Below are 26,248 nucleotides of genomic sequence, written 5' to 3'. Positions count from 1 at the left end.
ATATAAGAATATATATATATAAATAATACACTTCACACACACACAAAAAACATCTGAAAAATATGGACACAAAGAACAGCCAAGAAAAAAAAAAACCAAACAATGGTTTCTAGGAGCCAACTTGACTTTTAATTATTTTCTTTGTATCAGAGGCATTTGACAAGTGGAGGTGTGTGAGGGCACACAAGCACGGTCGGAGGGGATGTTGCTTATGCTGAAATCTGACCAATTTTTCTCCAGAACTATTCCAGCTCCCGGATTTCCACATCACATTCCCACTGAAACATGACTCACCACACAACACAGCCATGAAATGAAATTGGATAAGATCCAAGTCAATAAAATAAATTCTGGAAAAAAAAAAAAAACAACCAAAAAACTGTAGCATTCATAAGACATGAAAAGAGTAAAAAAGACTTCATTGTTCATATTTCATAAGCAAGAAATGAAGCAGGCCCTTGAAAACTAACTTTTCTATAGCCATCATTAATCAGATCCCAAATAAACACTTTGACTTTTAATACAATACTTATGCAAGAAATAAAGCCCAATACAAGGAGGCCACACCACCAAACCAAGAAGCAGAAGAAAAAGCAATAAGGTGAGGTTTCAAATCAGTTAGCAGAGAATAAATTGCAGGCAAAATCGAAATCATTTTCTCACTCATCTTTAAAGTCTAGCCATACAGGATTTTTTTTTTCTTAAATTTTTTAAATGATATATTTATTTTTCTGAGGAAAGGGGCAGATGGAACATGACCCTATAGATTCTAACACATAGCAATATGCCTCTAATTTAAATACTTTTCTAATAAGAGGTAGATCAAAAACTGTGTAAGAGAAGGGTGGAAAGAAAAACAAAACGATCACTTGTGCCCCTCTGGTCAGCGCTCTGCGCCACGCGCGTACCCAGTGCGGAAGTGTTCGCGAGGGACTTGAGGTATCGCTGCGCGCGCTGGAGGTCTCGGGTGAGATGGAGCCCACCCTTTCCTCAGCTGAGGTAGACAATGGCCTTACTAGTGTGGAAGCGTGGATGCACTCTTTTACCACAATCAAATCATATTTACATTCTGCATGAAAACAAAAGGAATATTGGTTTCTCAGTTTCTTTACTAAACGTTTTTTTTTTTGCTAAAGTTCATTTAATATATATTTTTTTGCTTTTTTTACTTCGAATGATAAACGAAAGATATAAGTGAAACCGTTCGCGCGTTAGCCTAGAGACGCGCGCCCGACTATTGTAACCTAGCTATAAACGCAAAAGCATCAGAACAGTGTAACTCCCCGAACCCCTAACATGCATTGACTTACGTTAAACACTGAAAATCTTCGGGATGTAAAGCCAAGTTTGATGCAAAAAAATTAAATAAAATAAAGCCCGTTCCAAGACCAAACGGAGCGCGTTATTTGGGAAAAGGAAATGGGAAAAAACGATGAGCACGGGGAAAGAAAAAACACCTCAATCGGGCTGGTCCTTATTTTAATTTGATAGACAACTAATCGCGCCGAGGATGAGGGGGGTGTCAAAGAGGTTACAGCAGGACCTTGCTTCTCCCTGACCTCTATTGCTTGCATCCAACCCTGACTGAAGTGTAATGAAATGCGAGTGAAACGTCTGCTACCGCCGAGACAGTTATTAGGATATTAGCGTGGCATTGCTGCGGTAAGTACTGGTGGCGTTATTTCTCATTACATTGACGGTGTTCAGAGGGTGGTGGCTCCTCAGCGACACTGAGGCGCTTTTCTTTTCTTTCTCCTATCTGTAGCGAACACAGAAGCCCAAACTCCGCTCTTTCACGACGCGCGCAAACGTGTGTATATACACAGTTAGTTATTCATGGCGCGCGGCAAAAGGAGCGAGGCGGAATTCGAGCATCATCCGTTAACTACAGACTAAATTTTACATTTTCTTAAAAAAATAAAAATGTTCAAGAACTATTAGCTTTATAAAGTATACAAAATACCACAAAGCAAAATAAAAAAAAAAGAACTTAATTTTTCATATATCATTTTCTTTTCTTTTTTCTGAGGTACTCTAGCCTGAGGTAGATCAGTAAAATGCATATTAACTTGGTTTCCTGGCCAACACCAATCAACACTTCCCTCAGTCATAAGTGGCAGTGCTGCTCCACCTTTCATAATTTTATATATGTATATATATATCTATTCATCTATAAAATGCATCAGAATTTATAAAATGCCACTATGGATCCCAGGACAGCGTACTTCCATCAAAATTCCGCTTTCCATCTCAAACCAAAGACCTTTCAACCCCACCCGGTGTCACCCATTCCTTACCCTAAAAACAGGCTTGAAAAGCCTTTTACACTCAAATGCTGCATTTCCCAATAAACTCACAACCAAAACAAAGTTTAACATCTCTCAATTAAGGTCTGTGCATTTACCATATTAAGGCAAGGACTGGGTGGCTGACTTTATGATTTGTTTTAAGGTGGGGATTTGTGGTGAGGGGAAAGTGCAGGTGTACACAATCTCACTGAAACTTCAGGAGGGAATGGGTGTAAAAGCGGGCAGGGTTGTAAGGACATTCCCTGACCCCTGAGATGGACGTGTCCCGTGTCCTTATCAGTCTCCAAGAAGACGCAGTGGCTCTATTTCCTCCGGGCGACTGGTGGACCTGTGGCCGAGGCCTTGGGCTGCTGCTGCCGCCTCACCTGAGAGATAATCTCCTGGATCTTCCTCTGGGCCAGCTGGTACACATGAAAGAAAACGAAGCAGAAAAAAAAATTCCAATCAAACAGCAAAATAACATACAATTAAAATACTTAATAAATGGGTAGGGTAAATAAACTCAAATTTTTAATTCAATTAAATTATTACATTAGTGCCAAAGGCAGCTTATATATACCGCCGTTGTACTTTGGGAGTCCCAAGTTCAAGCCCTGGCTCAAAGACATTTCCCGATCCCATCCCCCCTTTCTCCCACTTCACCTACTATCTAATAAGGATCCCATCATAATAATGCAAAAATTAATTACATTACTATTGGCAGAGGTGCCATGGGGTTAAGAAACCACCCTCCAACCAAGGTAGGATCAGAGAAAACCTTTTTAAATCAGAAAATGACAACATTAAGCACTTTTCTCCAGCTCTGATGTCTAGTAGCTCAATCACCTGGCTTGCATAGAAGTGGCCTGTGATTTTTACTACTACTTGGTCATTTTCATCGGGTGTCTGGTCCCGCGGGACAACCACCTCAGCACTGGTCAAGTTCTGTAGTTCATTCACCTAAAGAGAAACATGGAGCAGCTATGAATGCGGAGGATAAATGGAAACATGAGCACTAACAATTGATGTAATAAATGTAAAGTGGCCATTTACCGTCTTGCCTCCCTTGCCAATGACTCTGCCAGCGGCGAATGAGGGCACTTTTATGTGAGCCTCTAATTTAACCTCTTCCTTCGGTCCAAAGAAGTTCTCCTCTTTTAACTTCCCAAATATACGTCCCTGAGCCTAAGAAAAACAGCACAGAGAATCAATGCATGAATATACAATCAAATGAGTGAATATTCATACAAGGGCTCAATTCATACAATATCACAACATTTTTACCTTGAACTGTGCCTCTGGTGGTCCAGTTATAATGACCATTCTTTGCTTTGCGTCAATTCCATCAGCAGGTGCAATCTATCCCAACAAAAATGACAGATCTTAAAAGGGCTTGTTCACCCGAGAACAATCTGAGTTATATTAAAATTTGTCCTTGCTCTTCCAAGCCTTTCAATAGGGGTAAGCGGGTGTTTGTTGTGAACAGTTCAAAGACATTGTGGAGTGGGGGTAAACGGTTTCTGGTTTATTATTGTTTACCATAACTGTTAAGTTAATTTTGGCTATTTAATTGTTTTAAACGGCATTTAAAAAAAAAAAAAAAAACAACAACTCCAGTACACTTCTGTAGAAGGCTGGTCGATATAAGCAAAAATTCATATCTCTGTATTATATGGCTGATTTGTGGTAAATGGTAGCCTCTCTCTCAGTATTTTGTATTTGGATTAAACCATTAAAGTGAATGTAAGCATATAGGCATATATTATGTGCAAAAATCACATTACATTCTAACACTAAAATGATTATTTTTGTTTTTGGTTTGCAATATTGTAAAGTAGAAGTTACTAAACTAAAAATAAAATAAAAAGCACTAATTGAGTAAAAAGGCCATTTTAATTAACCAGTTACATTTTAGGGTTAGTGCTATCATACAAAAACATTTACTTGTAGGTTTAATATTCTATGTCACATTTATTGTCCAGCTACAAATATTTCAGCAAAATGTATATTTTAGTCAGAGTTACTGCGTTACTTTTTCACTGAGATTTGTCTGTGTGGCACGCTTGTTCTATATTAAGTCTGTGGGTTTTAGCGGAGAATCGCAAACCAAAAGCTCATGCACTTCTGACAGCAAAATGGAAATATTTCCATGGCTTTTTTTTTTTTTACATTTACAGATGGAGAATATACCTGTGAAATTTAAGTTATGCATTAAGGAAAACAGCACATCCCAAACACATTAAACGGCACATCTCTGTCAGCCTCATATGCTGCCTTTGTCAGAGCATCTGTCAGGACAAGTGCGAGCCACTTTGAACTGAAACTATCAACCATAGGTTACTAGGAGAAAAATAAAATGCAGAAATCAATTAAATGCAAAAAAAATGCTCCGATTAGTTGAACTCTTCATCTTTTTCTGTTGCTTGATTTGAATACTGCGCGTGTACAGAGGGGTCACTAGATTTTTGCGTAGTTTAGAGTGACAAAACGTAATAGCGTACTTTGATGTCAAAATGCTTAGCCGCTACGCAAAATGCAAACAGGTTGGCACAAAACGAGGATTTGTAAAGAAAAACGTAAGAGGATTTCGAAATAAGCCTAGAGGAGACTGGTTTTCCTCTGCTAAAGTAAGGAAATTTGGTGTTCTTCGCTCATACAATTCCAAGAGGCACACATGATGCATAGGTCTTCCATCTTTTGCCTGCACATCTTAGCATCCAACAACCAGCAGATGGTAGAAGAAAAAAAAAAAAAAAAAAAAAAACCCCGAGGTTTATTACGTTAGAAATCTGGATATTTATCTTACAAAAACACATGGATTCGCTACATAGGGCCTTTATTCGGCCCCCGGAGCCGCGTGAGGGACGTTTTATTACAGAAGAGCACACTATTTCACGTCTTCTGTACTGTTGATAAACACCCACTTACCACATTGAAAGGCTTGGAAGAGCAAGGACAATTTTTAATATAATTCAGATTGGATTATTCTGAAAGAAGAAAGTCACAACACCTAGGATGCTTCGAGGGTGAGTAGAACATGGACAAGTTTTAATTTTGGGTTGAACTAACCCTTTAAAACACTGCTACAGTACGGGAAAATGTAAAAATTAAAACGTATATTTAACAAACAGTATATGGGTCATAAAAGATCATGCTTGCCATCACTTACCTTGATTGATGCACCAGCAAAGCGGCTGAGCTGTTTAATGTGCTGGCCCTGCTTGCCGATAATAGCACCAACTGCCAGAGCAGGAATGAAGAGGTGCACAGTTTCCGATTCCACCTGTGGCTGCTGACACAAATACATTCATGAGTTATGATCACACATTCAACACCAAATAAATCTGCTTCATTGGAGATGCATCCAAAAAAAAACATACAACAGACAAACAACATCCTAGGAAACATTCACTCAGTCGATTATTCTTTATAAAAAAAAAATAATAAAAAAAAGGTTTTAACAAGTCAACTATTCACTATCAGGAGGTTACAACAAGGAATCAAGACTTGATCTTTTGAATTCACATGGCTTGGAAAAATTGCCAGGTTCATAACTCACCCATCCCAAACCAAAAGCACCATTTATTCCAAGTACACTGAAAAAACAGCTCATTCTCACACTATCCTGATGCTAACTGGATATAAACACCCTACCTATTCAACATCAGAATATCTTCTCACCCAGTTATAGTGAGATAATGCATGTAGGAGAGATGCTTTAATGGTTTTGGTAGAATATTTTTAATAAATTGACCTATCATAAGCCCCGCCCCCCTAAGTTACTTCGTTTTGTTTGCCGTGAAACAGTTGACTATGGCGCGTACTCCACGCCAAAATCAAAGTGAACAACCAATCGAATGTCAAACCACATTTTTCTAAATCAGTAATTGCAATAATCAAAATGTTGACTATTTGGAGGACACAACTGAAGCACAAGAACTTCTATTAAGGTAAGAAAAACAATGCGTCTTTACACAACAAATTGGGAACGTGATAGTTTACTCACACTTCGACTAGTCGCTATAGGAACGCATTAACACGCGTGCATGTAGGAACACATTACATATGAATTTATGTAAATGATCATTTTGGTTTCAGTTCATTGTTTGTGTGTTGCAGACATGAAAATTAACCATCCTTAATTAGAAATCAAAGAAAGACTAATCTACTTCAACATATGCTGATAACCGTATAATGGTCTAGAATTATTCCATTAAATTTATTTAATGGCTATTTAAATTGGGTATACTGTAACTTTATATGTTTGGTTGGCTTTTTTTGGTTGAATTTTATTTTGATAATGAACAGGCAGCAATGTCAAGGGCTTGAACTGATGTGTGCGCATGATTGAGGCACCTGTGCGATCACTTGAATTGGTTCCTTACAACAGCAGAAACAAAAGGTAAGTGAGACTTCACTATGAAGCTATAAAGGGTCTACTTTTATTTGTGTACATTCACAATAACAAAATACTGTGCAAAATAAATAAAACAAACAGATGATGCCTTCAGCTGTGGCCTATAGATTTCCTTTCTATGAACACGAGCACTATAAAAATTGACCGAAATCAGCATATAGAACTTGTAGTTTTTCTTTGGTTTTGTTGATCTGTGAATTATTCAGTTTTTGAAACTTAACTAAATGGCAAAACATCCAGAGAACTGCATTAGGCCTGCCTACACTTTCAATTTCCCTTTCTTTTCAAGCCACAAATAATTAATGTCGGTCCGGGACAAAATTTTAGCCCGGCCGGAAGTCCCATCCAGGGCACTATATTTATATTACTTTTAACAATAAGTGTTGGCAAAATTAGACAATGTAGAACAATGTGCCTTCCCAGATAGCACACGTACATCTGCAAAATGTCTGTTAAAGATCTCTTGATCTGGAAAGCTATGTAAATGTACAAATATCTGACAGACGTCTTTACGATGTCAGTTTTACATACATTCAAAATCATGCACATCTTAAAGACATCTAATATACGTCTATTTGACATCTGATAGGAAACGTCCAACAGTGGTTGAATATTGCAGATGAGAAAATGCTTTTAAAAACAAAAAGGAAAAAAAAAAGGGTAAATGCATGTGTCAAATAGACATCTGTGAGATGTATGTGTGCCATCAGGGTTGTGTGTAAATTAAAGTTCATATCGGTTTTATTTTGATAAAAATGGTACAAAATGCTATAGCATTAATATAAAAGAGTTTGTAAACCTATTAAAGCATGACATGAAATGCACTGAGTCTGGTAAATCATGAATTAGAAGTCACCATCAGAGCTCATGCAGCCACGCGGTATAAACTGCGATGACCATAATCAGAGTCTGCTGCGAATCGCTCTTGCGCTACTTTTTCATGCAAGCTGCTTTAAGCCAGATGCTAATGAACAACTATGCACTCAGAATCACCCATGATCCGCCAAAGAATCATCCCTTAACGGTTAATAATTATGGTTAAACAGTTAAAAGCCAGGCCTGGCTTGAAATAAAGCTGCTCTTATTGTTCATTGATGACTGAAGTTTTCATTTTAATTGTAGGCCTAGAATTCTTTGAATAAACGGATAGACCCATTTTTAAAAAACCTTTATAAAAACATTTTCAATGAGTAAGCTAATAGCCTACTATTTTATTATCCTCACAGTACGTCAGTTAGCATATGCGGTGATGCGCTATAATTATTGCGGGGCAAAGTAATTGTAATTTATTAATCATTAAAATCTATTAAGTTATAATAGACCTAACAACAACAGGCCTAAATTAATTGGAAATGCCAAATCCTCTTAATACTGCAGATATTTGATGCCTGTATCCCATCGCAAAATGTGGCAAAAAATCCTATGTGACTTTAATAGTGTGATTAAGGTGTGTACTAATGTCTATACTGCACTTCAATAATGCGACTAAAATAGGAATACTCCACGTCAATTCGATTTGTGTTTACTCTGAGAATGACTATAGCTGGATTAAGGTAATCAAAAGTCTGTTACATGGTAGGTTCTTAATCTACTTCAAGTATTGTTAATCTGAATATTGTTGTCCATGTAAAAGGCACTCCATGAGACCCACCTCTGCATTTCATCCTAGTTGATGGGTTAGTCTAACTCATGTTATTCATGCCCTTCCCATCTAACTGCAAACTTGACAACGTTCATTCCCACCTATCACCAACACACAAAGCACTGTCTACATCCATACATTTTACGTGTTAAACATCAGACCTGCAGCATTTCAGCATCTCTGTTAGCTGTGGAGGCTGAGCGACAACCCAGAGCAGCAACTAATCTGGGAGCAGACGTTTGTCCCTTCAGCCAATCCAATAGCGAGCAGCCAAGCCATGCAGGGCATGGTGGGTAACATAAAAACTTACAGAAAAGGCTGTGCTGCTGCTGGAGGAGAGAGTAGAGGCCCAAAACGGCACCTCACCCCCAAACACGCTGCACTACGGGAGAAACACACACATTAACACGCACACCCCCACACACACAGACTGTAGGTGCTCACTTCACATTTTGCCGTTACATACATGAATGCGCTCCCCACTCATAAGTGTACACTAAACACAAACAATTTTATAAAAGTTTTGTTACCCCAAATGATTGATATCCAGCTTGAGCCCCAGCTGGAGGTCCTGATACCACAGAGGGTGACATCCCTCCACTCGCTGCACCGGGAAAAAGACCCAACGCATTCAGATTGAGCCCTGGAATCAGGTTAGATTGTAGCTGGGGGAATAAGAGGGCAGAGGTTATTTTCTTGAGATGAAGTTGTTCTGCTGTATGCAATTTTACACAAAGATGCAAAGTCGTTTCAGGCTTACATGCATGGCAGCTACGTCATTCTCGTAGGACTCACGGATTTTCTTCATTATTTCTTCTTCTGCTTTTCCACAAGCTTCTAATGTACCCTTGACGGTGATGGTGCGTTCTGGGTTATACAATGTCAGATCCTGCAGACTGGGATTAACAAAATGAAAAAATGTATAGCCTGAATGCACTAAGTTGCTTTGGATAAAAGCATCTGTAAATAATTATAAATATTAAAAACCAAATTCAAAATACTAAAATATAAAAGCTCATTCAAAATGTGAATAAATAGTACATGAACACACAAACTCAAAAAAAAAAAAATCCAACTCAAAATATTTATATATGGTATACCATAATAGTATACAAAAGACCAAATGAACACTTTAGAAAACCACTGGCAGCAGAACAAACACCAGTTGCATGCTTTGGTATGTGTGGCATTGGTGGGTTGTGTGGCATTGACACAGATTGCAACCATTCACATGCAAGTGAAATGTGAGAAGGATGCATTTTATTCAGTAGTACATTTAAAAACAAACAAATTCCAAAATTCCTTCACATTTAAATGCAAACTACCACTTGATGCAACCAATTTTATTTAGTAATAGGCTGGATGGAAGCCAAATGCTCCAACTGAACTCTGCTGCATGTATGAACCAACTGGACAAGAAAACTGGGTTTATCCAGTGGGTCAAACAATGTCATTTCTTTACACTGTTCAAGGTAATATTTCTATGTAGATTCATACCAGTGTTTGAAACAAAAACCTCTGCAGAATAAATGTGACATCTTGGGAAGTGTATGAGAATTAATCCTACTGAATGTACCTGGATGCATGCTAGAACACAGAATCCAACACCCAATGAGAAAGTATTTTGCTGACCTCATGAAGTATAAATAACAAAAGAAAAAAACTACTTACGGCGAGATTGTGATCTTCGTGTCAGTATCTTGTTCGATTTTCTTTAAGTTGCGTCCCTCTTTTCCAATCAGACGGCCGACAAAGTTATTATGAGCCAGAATCTTCAGAGGGATTTCTTCAGTGCTATGTAAGTGAGAGAAGGTTATAGTGTAAATGAACATGCAACATGGTGTGTAAATGGCTCTGTAGCAGTGTAGTATGACTAATGAAGACAGATCTACAGAAATAGTATGACTCACAGTGTTTGTGTATCAGCGCACATCTTAGTGTCGACTGCCTCTTTCTGCATGATCTCCATGATATTTCGACAGGCAGAACTGCAGCCCTCTGGTGTGGAGTGAACAGTGATGGGCTTCTCCGCTGCCCCTGCGTTCTCCTTACGATGGATATCAATCCTGTGCACATACACAATATGTAATCAAAGTCTATGTTCCCTTCCCAGATTTGTAACAGACACAAAAAGACACTTCCACTCCTTGACATTAAGTTCACACAAAAGGCAGTATGTGTGATATACACAGACACTACGGTTCAAAAATTTGGGGTCGGTATGATTTTTTTTTTTTTTCGGCCATCACAATAATAAATTGCTTTAAATTTAAAACAGGTACCGGTATATAAAATCCAAACTTTACGATATTAGTGGTTTTATTTTGTTAAAATAAAAGCAGCCTTTATCAGCATAAGCTAAAAAAGTAAAATTATATATTTTGTTTGTTTTCCAATTTAAAAGGTGCTCATAAAATACTTGTTTTAGCCTCAATTTAGAAAGTATATTTTTTTCAATTAATAGCAAGTTAACGGATGTAGATTTTTTTTTATTTATTAAAAAGCAAGTAAATGTAAAATTGGCAATGTTTTTCTTGGCTACAATTCTAAGGTTTAGGTTTTTGTATCATCAACTTGATCATAGTGAAATCTTTAAGAATAACCTACACAGACTGAAACCTGACTTCAACATGGTTGGCCGTCAATGCATGATTCTTTTTATAAGCAAAGTGTTTCGTTCACTTAGTTACATTTGTTGCTTCATTAATTCCTAAAAATCACAAGACCCTGATAAATCAGTTTATAAAGCATTTAACATGCAATAAATTTAGATACTTTGATACTGTGCTTGAAGAGCCTTATGTGCGCAGTGTGAAACAAGACTGTTTACAACTACGTACACTGAGCATTCTTACTTTGAGTGAGTCTGCTTGGTTATGTTGCGGATGGTAGCACCTTCCTTGCCAATAATAGCTCCTACAAACTGGGTGGGCACCAACATGCGTAGAGGCACGTCTGACTGTAGTTTAGGTCTTGCGCCAAGACTGGGAGAGCCTTGGCGAGGCGGGCCACGTGGGTTGAAACCTCTCCTGCCACCCACGGCAGGGGCATCTGCTGCAGCAGTCTCATCTGGGATATAGGAAACCTTTAGTGCGTAGTTCTCCATAAGGAAGCCATTTAATTTATCCAATGCTCTGGAAAAAACAGCAACAGAAGGATGGGAAACATTAACAGATTTTTCATTCAAAATTTTTAATCATGCTGCTTTTGAACGCCACATTGGAGTTCAAGAACAAAAGCTATAATACAACCCCCGGCAAAAATGATTGAATCTCCACACTTAGATGTTCACCCAAAGTTTTGACTTTATAATAATTAAACAAAAATCACAGATATGACAAAACTGTTTTTGCTTGATAATTCAACATTGTGTGAAAAAATACCTCAAAACAAGTTATAGCAAAGCATTTAAATTCATGGAAAATTGTTGGAAAAAAGAAATATGGAATCCACTTGTAATTTGCATTTCTGAAATAAATACCGGCCCATATCCAAAATGCTAATTAGTCAGCATTAAAAAGAGAGTGCTTCCAGTCCTTAACGAACTGTTGGACTTGGCTAATTGAAAGGAAACATGGCCCCAACAAGAGAGCGGTGTTGAAACAATGGAAAGGATTATAAAACACCATCAAGAAGAAAATCCAGTGTGGCAAAAAAAAAAAAAAAAGTTGGATGTTCCCAGTCAGCTGGTTCTAAAATTTGGTGCAAGTATAAACAAAACATACAGGTAGACCAAGGAAGAACTCAAAGCATCAGGATCGAAAACTCAAAGCTATTTGACTTGAAAATAGAAAATGCACAACAAAATTAATGAGATGGGATTTAAAAATAGAAAAGCCAAATGAAAATGAGCATTAACACCTAAACAGTAGAAAACAAGGTTACAGTGTTCTAAAGAGAAGCAGTCATTGAATGTGGATGAAAGTGATATTCAGTGATGAGTCACGAATCTGCATTGGACAAGGAGATGATGCTGGAACTTTTGTCTGGTGCTATTCTAATGAAATGTATAAATGACTGCCTAAAAAAAAAAAAAAAAAAAAAAGAAAAACTAATTTCCCCGACTCCTGTCTGGTAAAGGACCTGGGGAAATGGCAATCCTTACCTCAACAGTCATCATTCGATCAATATAAAAGTTTGCAGATGATGTCATTTTTCAGGATGATCGTGCATCTTGCCACAGAGCAAAGAGTGTTAAAGTGTTAAAGCTTCTTCAGGAAAGGCATATCAACTCAACGACATAACCACTGACCAAACAGTACCGATCTCAATCCGATTGAACATATATGGTGGAAATTGAAAAAAAAAACTGGTCCATGACGAGGCTCCATCTTGCAAGGCTTATCTGTCAACAACTATTTGACAAAGTTGGAACCAACTTGATGAAAAATATAGGTTTTTTCATTATGTCCATTCCCTTGAGGAGCATCAAAAAAATTTGTGTTTTGGTAGATGATTCCATAATTTTTTCCTCAACATTAAGGGATAAATTTTTTTTTTTCCTCTACTTGATACGGAAAACAAATATTCATGAACGGAGAAATTCCAATAGGGTCCTCGCACTGCAGTTCTTGGGCCCTAATTAAGAGTTTAATATCTTTTTATATTTACGAAGTAAAAAAATGTGGGTAACAGTGTGGTGAAAAATAGCCCTTGGATCACATAGTACAACTATAAAAACTGCGGAAAAAAACAAATTGGGCCTCATTTATGAACAATTTCTAGATTTCAGTAAATATTCATGACTGCAATCTTGCAAAAAATTTTAAACAGTTCAATGCAACAGTATATGGAGGAATAGTATACATTTTTTTAACTGTATTTTGTTCCAAAACAATACGGCCTTTGTAAGCACAAGTTATTAATACATATACATACATATACACACACACACATACAAATATATACACATACTTACCAGTTAATATTAAAAATTGAATTATTGGATAATGTCACAATTCAGTGCAACAGTTTGTGCAAGAATTGTGTTCTAAAAAAATATTGCAAAGATTTAAAAGCATAAGCCCCCAGAAACTAAGTGTGAAATCTAGAAACTATTTTTCGCCAATATTGTACATTTGAGCAGTAGTCTAGGTGACTGAGACTAAGGGCATGAACAAAATCTATGCAATACGTTTTCTTTTTCATTACATTTTGCACATCCACCCAAAAAAAAAATATATATATAAAAAAACAAAATAATTATAATTATATAATTAAACCCAATTATCCCAAAAAACCCAAAAATCTATGGTTAAGACCATGAGGCTTAGACATGATGGAATGCCGGAAAGATTTAAAGCCATTGAATCTTTCATTAACGTATACTAGCGGATGGTAACAGAAACTATTGTGTACAGACAATTGCTGAAAATTCTTTTATTCAAGCCTTTCCATTCATTTTCCAGACTTCTTCACCAACCCTTGTGACTGCACTGCAGTTCTACTAATCAAACAGTAGGTGGCACTGAATGAGTTATTATAATTGCTGAATAAAAACAAAACAGCAGTGCATGTCGATCTGACATCTCACATTTCACTGCCAGACTTGGGACAGAGACTCTTTGGAGGGGGTGGAGTGGAGACTGGGCCGGCTGAATCTTAGGTGGATGATACTCACTCTCTGGCTTGGTCCTTGGCAGCGTATCGCACGTTGACAACAGCAGTCTCTGTGTCAGTGTTGACTGAGGATGGAAAAGAACAAAGGAACACAGAGGGGGAGAGATTAACTAGTCTTTTAATATATGGATTACTAAAGTGACAATCTGCTGAGGAGCACATCCTACCTTGTTCACAGCTCTCCACTGTGCCGTACTGTGCCAACATCCCTTCCAAAACCTGTAGGTGAAGTCAAGCAAGAGAAACTTTCAGACTGTGATCAAGACTAATGTGCAAGCAGCTTGACGCTGTTGTAGAGCTTGGTATAACTTCAGAAATGACCAGATACAACAGATACAATGCTGTCAAAAATGTTGAACAGTTAAGTGTTAAAGGGATAGTTTTTAATCCTTTACTAACCCTATTGTTGTTTCAAACCAGTATGACGACACTTCTGTGGAAGCATGTCCATATAAAAGAAATTCAGTAGGCATTTTCAAAATGGTAGTGTTTGCGTTACACGGAAGAAATCCAACTTGAAACCGTTTACCTCTTGCCGATTTGGATCTCGATCAAATACTTAAAATCAAAAGCAGACTAAGCATTTGTGGAACTGATTTCTCTCTCCCTTTTTTTTTTAACAATATATAGCCTTTTCAAATAAATACATAATTCACCAAAAGCACTGTTTTACACCTCATTCACTGCAGCTCTTCACTTCTGCCACTCTTGCTCTGGAGGCAGCGTGCAAGCAAACATTGAGCATGGGTATAAGGAAGCCTACAGGCTTTTACACACACCAGCCCCTCTATACGTCACACATACTAATACCCACAACCCCCCTAACTGCCACCACTTCCCTTCTCCATTTCAAGCCGTCCTATTGGTTGGCGTGTGCAGTACTATGGAATTCCCAGCAGCCATTGGGACTTTCCAGCCATTGGCTACATAACCAATCCATCATTGAGTCCAGACCAATGAAGACGAGGCTTCCTTCAAATCCGGTGAAAGAGGAAGGGGCTGTGGTTGGCTTTCAGACACCATGCAGTGAGAATAAGGGGGGAGGAAGCGGGGGTTGACCTACACATTCTGGGAGTGCACACATGGAATATGCCTGCAGCCAGACGGGGCAGGCAAGTTAAAATCCAGCCCGACTAAGCTCGCACATAGAAAAACACACATCCCCAATGCTACGCCATCACAGACAAACACACACTTCAAAATCTCAACATGTCCCCACTGTAAAAGGATGACAATACAAACACAAATATCTTTTATTTGAACAACTGGCAGGTCAAACTAAAAATTAAAGGGAGAGATTTAATAACCAAGTCCCGCTCAAGTAGGTACTTGACATTTTCGCAGGCTGACATCATGTGACTGCGGATTCATTTTGGGCTGAAATAAAATAAATTGTGCTATAAATTTAGCGTGTTTATTGGTAAATCCATGGGATATTAAACCCTTACACATGGTCAATTTTTTTTTAGGTTAACATTTGGTTCAAGCCAATTTGATACATAATTCATCTAATCAAATTCAATACATCCAACTAAAACTTGTGATATTTAGCATCAATTAAGTAGTGCATGTTTAAATAGTTAAACTGAATTTGCACCTAAAACAGTACCATATCAACATGTTAGGATGATCTGTGACACTGAAGACTGAATGGCAGCTGAAAATTAATCTTGCCACCCCAGGTATACATTACATCATTTGTACTAAAACAAGGACATTTTTTAATGATTTCCCAAAGTATTATAAGTTGTTTTGTTAAAAAATAAATAAATACTGGTCCCAAAATGTATAAACCGTAATATGTGCTAAAATAAGTTTTTTTCATATCTAGCTTTTGCTGTAACAAACAGACTACAGAAAATAAATAAAATTAAAAGTGAGCCTTTATGATCTGTAAAAATTATTTCTCATCTACTTAACTGGAGTTAAATCACCACAGGTTCCCTCAGGAATTTCCCATAGCTTTTTAGCATAGCAGTTTCAGAAGACTTTAAAAGACTCGCATTTTGTTCTATAACCATTATATCAAAAGCACGTGAACTCATACTCTTGCGGTACTAGCAGCAACTTCATAACTTGCATTTAAAAAACAAATGGCGGCATTAAAAGACATGTTTGGAGGTATGACTATTTAATTTTGGATGAAGGACAAAAACGCAGAGGTCTCTACAAATCTTAAACTTGGAAATTCCCAAAGGAACACATAACCCTTCGGGGTTTATGGACTACAAACATCTATATTCTATTGCTGAATACCAGTCCGAGTATTAAACTACAACAGAGCTCATCGCCACAGGGCAAAACCTGAGTAGTCACGATTCATCAGACGGATCATAAATAGTTCAGCATAATTCAGCTGCAGATAACATGCACAGCTGTGTACTGTGTCAGAATGATGCATACATTTACTGAAGTTTCATCTTGTTATTTTATACACACATTCAATAGTAATATTTACAGTGCTAGCAGTAGCAAAGTAATATTCCTCTTTTTCCACTCTTTGACAAATTTCTCATTCAAAGCTTAAAACGTACAGAATCCAATTTTAACTGACACTTGCCACTAATGTAGTAGATGCATATAAAATGGATTTGATCATCTGGAGCAAGCGGGTGACCTACTGTCTGATTAGATGTATTTAACTTTTTTGTATTGATAAAAAAACAACAGGTTTATGGTCATTTCATAAAATGGATTTCTCTCAGATTGAAACAAACCTAAATAAGGTTTTTGAACCCATAGCTACTGCTACACACCAAGGCAACACAGAAGGCATGTGGCCATTAATAGGACATTTTCTTACACTTTGAAACAGCTAGAGTACGTGCAAAGAAATTAAACTAAATTCAGGTGTCAGACACTTTTAAAAGGTTTAACTTTTTTGAACTTCACATGATATTAATGCAATATTCTTGGGGGGCATTCTTGCCGATGCAACCACATACAACTAGAGAGGAAAAAAATAAGTCATTTTTTAATGTCAAATAAAATAGAGAACATGTTCATGTGTTACAGGTATAAATGTATTGTCCTCTAGGTTATATTAACCCTATAAAGCTTATTGCATTATATTTGATGTGCAAGTTTCTACAAATCATCAACAAGATTAGTTTAGCTGAAGGAATTGTACACCATCTACTGCATGCCTTCAGTCATCTGATGGATAGAGCTATACTACAAGGCCTTTCACGTAAAGTACTCCAGTCTTGGTACCCGCGTGTTTTTGCTGTGAATTCTTCTATTGGCTTTTAAAGTAAAGGGGGTTGCTAAAATGTATCAATTATACATCATTGTTCAAGCCTGAACATTTATTTGTATATTACGCCAGTCAACACTGTTACACTGCTTAATATGTTTAGCACTTCCACAAAAACTACAGAGCTTTGACTTATAAAACTAAGCATTTAAATATTTTAATAATTGGGAGATATAACTTCTATCTCATGCACGGATTCCTATACGGTAATCAAGACTTCACAGATTTGCATTACAAGTAATCAGAATTTAATCTTACTTTTTGGCCTTAAATATCAGCAACTGCACCAAATTACATTTTTTTCCCAGTTTTGGGCCTCTTCATAAAATTAAGGAACCATATGAACCATAAATACCTCATGTATATAAAAAAAAAAAACCTTATACATCCACTTCAACAGAATTAAACAATAACACATCATATTGGATAGGATAACTTTGCTCATGATCGATACATGGATATAGCCTTTAAATTAGTCTCAACATTTCATACATTGTAGCTTTGGTTTACTGTGATGGGAAACAATCCCCTTTGACTTTTACTCAAAGACGTCTGCTGCAAACACAGAGCCCAAAATGAAAATGTCAGGTAAGGGGTAGCACGTTTAAGTGAAAAAAATGGAGTGACTCTGCAGCTTAACTGTATTAAAAAAAAAAAAAAAAACTAAATTACAAATATGATGTTCTGAACTGCACTTAAAAAATAAACCAAATAATACAAAAAGACAAAACAAGCAATTTATGGTCTTAGTAGACAGTTTAACAACTTTTGCCTCAGTGGAAAACTGACCAGCACAAGTTTATCTAGGATGCCCATTTCCCTTCCTGGAACGTGACACGTGGAATATTCCTCACATACCGCCACAAAACCAAAAACAAGGCACCACACAACACTGGGTCTTCACAGCTTTATGACAGGTGCCATTTCACATGGAAGTAGCCCGAATTGACTAGGGCCGGCTTTGTATGTTACCAGCTTGAAAGGAATAACCTCAATGCCGTAAGAAGAAAAAAAAAATACAGTTTCTAATACACAGAAGTGAAAAAAAAAAAACTATGGTTATGGTTAATAAGAAATTATCATCTTTAATATTTTCAAATGTACCGGCCTTTGGCAGGTGTTCTAAAAAAAGATAAAAAAAAAAAAAATAGTGTTTTTTTACGCATAGTTGGTGTCCACAGTAGCTCTCTTAAAGCTAATTATTTTGAGTTGGCTAGAAATTTTTTTTTAAAATAGATTAAATAAAACCTAAAACACACACCAGAAGCTCCCTATAATATGACATGTTGCTGACTAAATCTATGATGGAAAGCACTGCGAGTGGCCATTTTAATTGTAGTTATTGTCGACTAATGTTTCTTTCAATCATTACATTTAATCCACCATCAAGGAGGTAATGACCTACCACTGTAATAATACATTTAAAAGTAACTGGTAGTTGGGAAGCCCCCCCCAGGCCTGATTTTACAAATAACTAGGGGGACTATGACTAGAACTAGGGGGTCTCAGCCCCTCCCAGCTCCCCCAGTAATTCAAATACTGAAGGAATCAGTCATGGACGGAAAAGCTGAGGAAACAATGCCTGAGCACAATGCAGTTTTGAATCTGAACCGATTCCTATGATCAGAGCACTTTTGTGGACTTCTGTAAGGCTCTATTCACACACAACTCAGCAGGAATGAAACGAGAAAGGGGGACGAGCAAAGAGAGCATGTCATGCAAGTTTTCAAAGGGTCAGTGAGAGCTTGTCTCGAGCGCAAAGGAAAAGCGGGAGGGCAAAGAGCAGCGTACTGAGCCATACATGCGAACGCTTCTACAGAGAGATTTATCTGATAAGTGAAGGACAATAACAATGGGTTAGTAGGTGCAAAGGGGATTTTTTTTTCAACTGAACATCATAGGCTTTTATTAGATCTGATCTAAACTAGCATCCATACTAAAAGACGACGTATTTACCATCCATACAGAAAGCAAATAGCATAAATATTTTAAGCGCGTTTCATTTAACAATCACATGATGAGCCTTCTCAAAGCTTGGACTTAAAATTCAAGTCACACACCTCTTAAACGAACATGGACAACAGTCTACCTCCTAAAAGAATGCTTGGAACATCTGACTGAATAAATAAGGATAACTGCTTAAAACACAAAAATGTATTGGAAGAGTGTATTTGCTCATTTGGTCCAACATGTCAAATTCTAGGGAATTACTCAGGAGGGCTGGTGGCTCAAATACCAATGTTTCTGAGGAGTAGTGGTGTGCAAGCAAGTCAAAGTACTGCTTCAACAGAACACCTCATACAAGACCCTTCACTTTTAAGAACTGGGAGGTGGGTAGAGAAAGCGGCACTTACTTCCCACTGCATGTGAGGTGGGATATTCCTGATCTGCAGGTTGCAGCTCCTACGAAAAAACAAAACAAAAAAAAAGGGGTCAAAAAATTACACAAGGCAATAAATCACACAAGTCAGCCATATTTGGATTTAAATGGTCCAGATTCTCACAAGCCACATTCACTTTTTTGGGGGGGAAAAAACGTGGTTGCCTGTCATTCTCACTCTGTCTGCACGGTGTACGTGAATGCGCTGATGACGTATCCTGTTTGCGCGAACAGGGTGTGCAGAGCTACGCAAATACATATTTGACAGGCAAGTAAGAAAGCCAATTAAAATGCTCAAACAGAATATTTTGATTGGACAAACATTTAATCCTACGACTACCACAGAATATAGAAATACATTTAGACTACTTAATGATACCTATTGGGATGTGAAGAGACTTAACCTGCATAACAAAAAAAGGTTTCTGAAGACAATCACCTATTGCACCTTTAAGTCTGAATGGGAGCACCCAGTAGAGGAAGATTTGAAGTAACATTATCTCTACAATGTGTTCTTCTAGTTCAAAATGAAAAATTACGAACTTGCATTCTGAAAATTATACAGGGGTGCACGATAAATATCGGTCAATAATTAATGCACATCTCGTCAGTAAAGCCGGTTCTCTAATCAGCGGTAAATTCCATCAGGTGCGTAGGCAGGCGGTAGGGTCACCGCCTGCCTCTCGTGGGGGTGTTTTGTGCAGTTGGGGTGGTGCACGCGTCGTGGTCTCTGTGATTCCACACAGAAATACAAACTGAAAAACCTGTGAAATCCAAGTTGAAAAATTCTGAGAATGTTCAACATCTGTATTTATTTTGTTTTACAATAATTTTTTTTTCTTTAGGAATCATACTGCACAAAAAGTGCAATAACATTGAATGTTAGAGGGACTGATTATTGTAAATGCAGATCCCAGTGTGTTCTGGTTAAACAATTTGTATTCATTTATTGCTAAGGTTTGCATATGGTGGTGTGGTCTTAATGACAGCTTTCCTAAAAAAAAAATAAAAAAAAATCCTATTCTTAAAATAAGAAATATCCCAATATATCGCCTTGCATCACAATATAGTGCATTGCAACCCCTGTATTGTGATACGTATCGTATCGCCAGTTTCTTGCCGATACACAGCCCTAATCTGAATACAAGGTACCAAACCAAAATAGCACCCATGAGTCGGATTGAAATTGGGGTTTATAAGTCAAGTTAATTAAAAGATGCACCAACTTGCCAGCCAGGGACCAGAATCAGAAGATTTTCTGCACGACCGGCGACTGACTGGCCCATCTCACGTTTTGCCGATTACTTTGACATCACAGCTACACTCACATCCGCATGTAAACATGTCACAACATGAGATGATTAAATTAAATTTATGCATTTAGCAGACGCTTTATGCAAAGCGACTTACAGTACATTCATGCTAACAATTTTTACCTAACATGTGTTCTCTGGGAATCATCAGATGATGACAAATTCAAAATTTGTAATACACATAAGGCCAAAGTAAAGTCCCATTCACACCAAAGAACAAAAACTATAAAGACAACGGTATTAGCATTCACACCAGTTAACAATATAATCTGTTTATTCTTTTTTTATTATTATTCCCAGATTGATTCTGATTGGTTGTCAATATTCATCGGCTGAAAAAAGTCATTCTGAAAGGGATTCCATCAATATGGTTTCTCTGTGCCTTTGTTACAGATGGTGCGTGGACTGAATTTCTGAACTCTTCTCTTTATTGTTATCCTTACAGTTATCAGCCTTGGTGTGAACGGGCATTAAACCATGGTGAAATCACAGGGCTCAATTAATGCTTGTCTGGAACAAGTAGATTTTTTAAAGGGGCAAATGAGAGAATTTGAATTGCCTGACTAGACAAGAAGCATTATTACAACGTCAATAAAAATAACAGGAAACATTCATTATCACCTCCATTTGAAAGCAGGTGATGGCGATTTAGCGGTAATCACAGAACCAGATTTACTGACTAGATACGCATGATCATATCGTTTGATATATCACCCAGCCCTATTATGAATGAATTCAATTTGACAATTTGAACAAATGGGTAGAATGAATGGCTAAATGACTCACTAATTAAAACGGTCACTTGCTGCCACCTGATGGTTTGGTTTAATATTTACGTATATTAATATTTACATAGCAGAAAGATAGAGTTTGTTGACACCAATTTAATTTGAATGGTTAATTATTCTAACCAAATTAATTGAATGCAAGAATTTGATGTAAAAAAATGACATTTAAAAAGGTTAGGAAAATGCCCATTTATAAACAGTGGGAAACAACATCTGATTTTATACAGCAACTCATTTCTACCTCTTTCCAGTCACCGAGCACTTTATTTTGAGAGTTAAGTAAGAGAACATGTAGAACTTGGTCCAAATTGGGGGAAAGTGTAGTGTTTAATGAGTTTTATTTTAATAATTGAGCGTTGAGAAACTGGAGAAAGTCCAACTTAAGTGTACATATATCAGCACAATTAACCTACATGTACAAAAGTGTACATTTCCTAGCAAATTGCAGCCACAGAAAGGGAAAATTAACAGATTCAACTAGGTAGAAAATGCTGAGGCCATTTAAAAGTATTTTTGATAACGGTTTCTTTTAAAACTCACTCAAAGTCCACTTCAACTTGGAATTTCAAAGTCTTATCAAGCGTTATTTAGAAGGACTCAGCTTTTCACAAAAAGCCTAAAAATTCCCTAAAGTAAAATCTACAAACTCTTACCAAAATTGGTTTTTCCCCTCACATATGGTAGCTGGCAAACACCTTGTGGACTCCTATCTCGATTCAAACATCCCAAAGAGAGCGGCAATATTGGTGATTTCACACATGTATGTGACCAACCCCAGGTGTGTGTAAATTAACCTTCAGTTGTAGTGATTTTGCATATCTAGCAAACAGATAAAACCTGAATATACAAGATGTCGGAGATATTTGGCATATTGCCACGTCCCTTGATTTAACAAATGCTGACATGTAGATAATGTGATAAATGTACGGTAAACTTAAAGGGGGATTTATATGATGGAAAGGCTCAGTTAGACATTCATACCACAGGTGATGTGTCTACTGCTAGAAACTCATAATTCTACACAGTCTACAAAACCAACTGGTCAGTGACAAAACAATTAGTTTATGAATCAACTCTAAATTTGTCAATGAACGCGATGACTGTGTACATTCACTTTGAGGAAGATCCAATGGCATCACCTGGACCTGTCAGGAACCCAGACACAGCGTTTAATGTTTACATCACTATGAGTACAAGTAACAAGCCAACTTGGCTACAATCCCAATATAAACTGCACAAATGAATCATTCAATGCAAACAAAACAAATCGCAATATAAATAGAGGTTACTAATACAGAATTTTCTAAAAGCCAAGAACTAAGCGTATCAATGGTTAGAAAAGGGACAGTCTATATCTCAGCTTTGGATTTAATTTTAAATGACAACATACAGCATTATTAGCTTCATTCAAAAATGGAGAGCCTGTAAATATGCCATTCAGCACTGTAAAATTAATTTCAATGGTGACACTTTAATAGACCAGTTCTTTAATTTGAACATAGGTTTCATTAATGTGCATGTTTTGGTGTGGTGATTGTGAAAGATCTTTAACTGCCCACTTGACTTTAAACAACTCCAAAGTTCACGCTCCGTATATTTGCGTATTTACACACTAAAATGAACAAGAACAGAATGTACAGAGGACATGAGAACAAACATGCCTCTACCTGAACAGGTAGACAAACTAACCCTCACACACACACACACACACTTCTACGTCTGTCACACATACACATAGATTGAGGCCTAAATAGTGAGCAATAATGGTGGACTTGTAGCACATTGGTGTTAAAGAAACTGATCTACTATATTCAAGTAATTGACATTGACACACATACGTGCTTCAGCAATCAGCGTGCAGCAACAGTCCTCAGTACTTTATAACATCAATGGATAATCTGTATTATTTATTGTATGGTTACAAGCGATCATAAAATTGGCTCCCTAAAAGACAGCAAACCTCCATAAACAGACATCTTGTAGTGTGCAATTGTTTTAATTATGACCACGAGAAAACATGTTTGATTTTGCTTTAACACAACTGTCGGCAGCAATGATAGTGCTAGGATTTTAGCAATATTTGAACTGAATTTACATTTTCACTTAAGCATAAACACATCTATTGGTATTTTCTTGATTTTCTCTTAAGTTTTTTGATTGTGCAGCAACCAATTTAAATAGCAAAGAAACACTACATTGTCATCCAAAACATTTCTCTCTCCAATTCAGCACTTGGTAGCAACTAATTTCAGAAGCAACAAACTGTCAAACGAAAGAATACCATGTTGCTTCTGCAAAATGGAACATGCATATGTATGCAATATATATAAAAAAAGTTGGTTCCATGTAAATGGTCACCATTAACTACTGCAACACGCTGACCCAATTTTAAAATAAAACAAAAAGAAGTTTTGCCAAGAAATTAAAAACAAGGTCATTCAAATAAATCACTGACATATCAATTCTCAAAATTAAAAGCATGCCTTAAAATAAACTACAGTGCCAATCCTAGCAATGCTATATAGAGTAAGGCCTGGAGACGAAACTGAAGTTGTACAGGCTGTAAGGGACATTTGCACTCCCGAAGAGTGTAGATGTCAAGAGGAGAACAATCACTTGGAGTCATCTCAGGAATTATCAAAATGCATCACAACTTGCATTCAACATCTGTGCAATTCCTGGACATGTTTTCCCCAGCGTGTTTACGGTGTCAAATCCAAGGCAACACAATCCAAATTTGATTCTGTAAACTATAACCAGTGAGGCAAAAATACCACAGGTAGTGTAGCGCTCATGTATGCTCATTTTAAAAAAGGAACTGCTCACTTAGAGAAAACAATTTATTTAATAATAAATCATTTTGAGCTTCAAATTATGGGTTGAGCGCGATACTACAGAATACAAGAAGTTTTGTATGCTTCACTAAAACCCACTGTCGCAAAAGCTTTGACAGAATTACGTAACCTAAAACAACAATACACACGTTCACCATTTAATCTAAAAAAAAAAAAAAAAAAATACTTAGCTTACACACACACACGCATATCAAATCTACTAAAAAGGCACAGAGTTAATAAAGAAAGCATTAGCACTCAGCTGAATGATCAGAGCGATGTGTGAGACCAGTAAAAATGACGAAGGAAAAAAAAAAAAAAAAAAAGGCCAAGGCCAGACATATATAGGTGTATGCACCGGGGCAAGTGACCTTAAAAAAAAAAAAAAAAAAACTAAAGTTAAATTAAAAATCACACACACCAAGAACTACTAAAACATTATAAAACAAATTCCATTTGGTAAACCTTCACATTTTATTTTTGTAATGTCAACTTCAACTAAAAGTACAGCCGTATGACATTCCTGGTTTCATGTACGATTTAAAAACTTCCCTTTTCTTTTGAGGAATTTGGTGGGATTGGTGTGCTCTTCCAGCCCTGGTCTGCATTCCGGTGGGAATGCAATATGGAATGTTCTCCTACAGCAGATTAAGCTATAGGAGCAAGAGGGGAGTGTGTGCATACATGTGTGTGGGGTTAGGATGGGGGTGGGGTGTTAGTGCCCCTTTTCAGGGTAAACTCTCTCTGCCCCTGGGGGTGGGGTCTGGTTACCATAGTAACAGGTTAGCCTACAGACAAGAAAGGGAAAAGGGGCGGGGTTTGGTTGTGACATAACGGAAGTAGAGGGCATCTTCATTTACTTCAAAATCCAACGGACATGCAACATAACTGTCTGTGTGCACACATGTATGAACGTACATGGTACAATGGGGGGGCTTGGGGAGACTTCCCACCACAAACACTCCAGGAGGAGCCAGTAAACGCAGCCGAACGTCATATTTCACAAGATAGTGACTCCATCACGAGAACGCACATCTCAACTGAAATCAATATCCTTTAATATTTAGTTTTAGAACAATTTAGTTTTAAATTTTGTTTTAAAAACAAAATTACATCTACAAGTAGGACAATTTTTTTTAATTGCCACCAAATAATAAAAAAGCTATATATTGTTTAACTTAAACCAAAGAAAAAACAAACAAACAAAAAAATAAAGCCTTCAAAATTTTAAAAGCAGGATTTGACCATACACGAAAAACAAATTGCGAAATATAGATTACACTAATTTAGCCTTGAATGTGATACGCCACAGCTAAGAATTCTCCATTTTAAGCACACAATACCTAGCTTATATTATTTTCCCATAGATTGCAATTAGTAATGTGAGTGACAATTTTGCTTTTTTTTTTTTTTTTTTTTTCACTACGTGTAATGGGGCTAGATGGGTGGGTGTTAGTGAAACGAAACTTGTAAAGGTGGGCTGTCCATGCAGGTTGCTCAGACACAAAGGGAAAACGGTGTCACATAACATGAAGTAGACCATCTTAATTTACTTAAAATCCAAGGGAATGCAGATAATGTCTGTGTACATATATATAATACATAAATAGGGTTGTGACTTCCCACCACAAACACTCCAGGAGGAGCCAGTAAACGCAGCCGAACGTCATATTTCACAAGATAGTGACTCCATCACGAGAACGCACATCTC

The 26,248-nt window shown here is 37.2% G+C and overlaps 1 protein-coding gene across 4 annotated transcripts in view; it reads right to left on the bottom strand.

Moving 5' to 3' along the window:
* Positions 1-106: 106 nt before the first annotated feature.
* igf2bp3 (insulin-like growth factor 2 mRNA binding protein 3) overlaps positions 107-26,248 on the bottom strand; it is a 30,378-nt gene continuing 4,236 nt past the window's right edge. Inside the window, exons 3-16 of one of the 4 annotated variants that reach the window (XM_026289945.1) lie at positions 19,577-19,625; positions 14,134-14,185; positions 13,968-14,031; positions 11,203-11,481; positions 10,258-10,413; positions 10,019-10,141; positions 9,108-9,243; positions 8,878-9,012; positions 8,658-8,729; positions 5,458-5,580; positions 3,573-3,647; positions 3,342-3,473; positions 3,135-3,248; positions 107-2,710 (exon numbers count right to left, since the gene is read on the bottom strand). In XM_026289945.1, the coding sequence (XP_026145730.1) occupies positions 2,612-2,710; positions 3,135-3,248; positions 3,342-3,473; positions 3,573-3,647; positions 5,458-5,580; positions 8,658-8,729; positions 8,878-9,012; positions 9,108-9,243; positions 10,019-10,141; positions 10,258-10,413; positions 11,203-11,481; positions 13,968-14,031; positions 14,134-14,185; positions 19,577-19,625 (1,609 nt within the window). In that variant the 3' untranslated portion in view covers positions 107-2,611. The remainder of the gene's footprint in view (positions 2,711-3,134; positions 3,249-3,341; positions 3,474-3,572; positions 3,648-5,457; positions 5,581-8,657; positions 8,730-8,877; positions 9,013-9,107; positions 9,244-10,018; positions 10,142-10,257; positions 10,414-11,202; positions 11,482-13,967; positions 14,032-14,133; positions 14,186-19,576; positions 19,626-26,248) is intronic. The other 3 variants (XM_026289946.1, XM_026289947.1, XM_026289948.1) reach the window with 3 other exon arrangements.

Source organism: Carassius auratus, chromosome 19 (assembly GCF_003368295.1).
Source record: "Carassius auratus strain Wakin chromosome 19, ASM336829v1, whole genome shotgun sequence".
Taxonomy (NCBI): Eukaryota; Metazoa; Chordata; class Actinopteri; order Cypriniformes; family Cyprinidae; genus Carassius; species Carassius auratus.
This window is presented reverse-complemented; position numbering and strand designations above follow the sequence as displayed.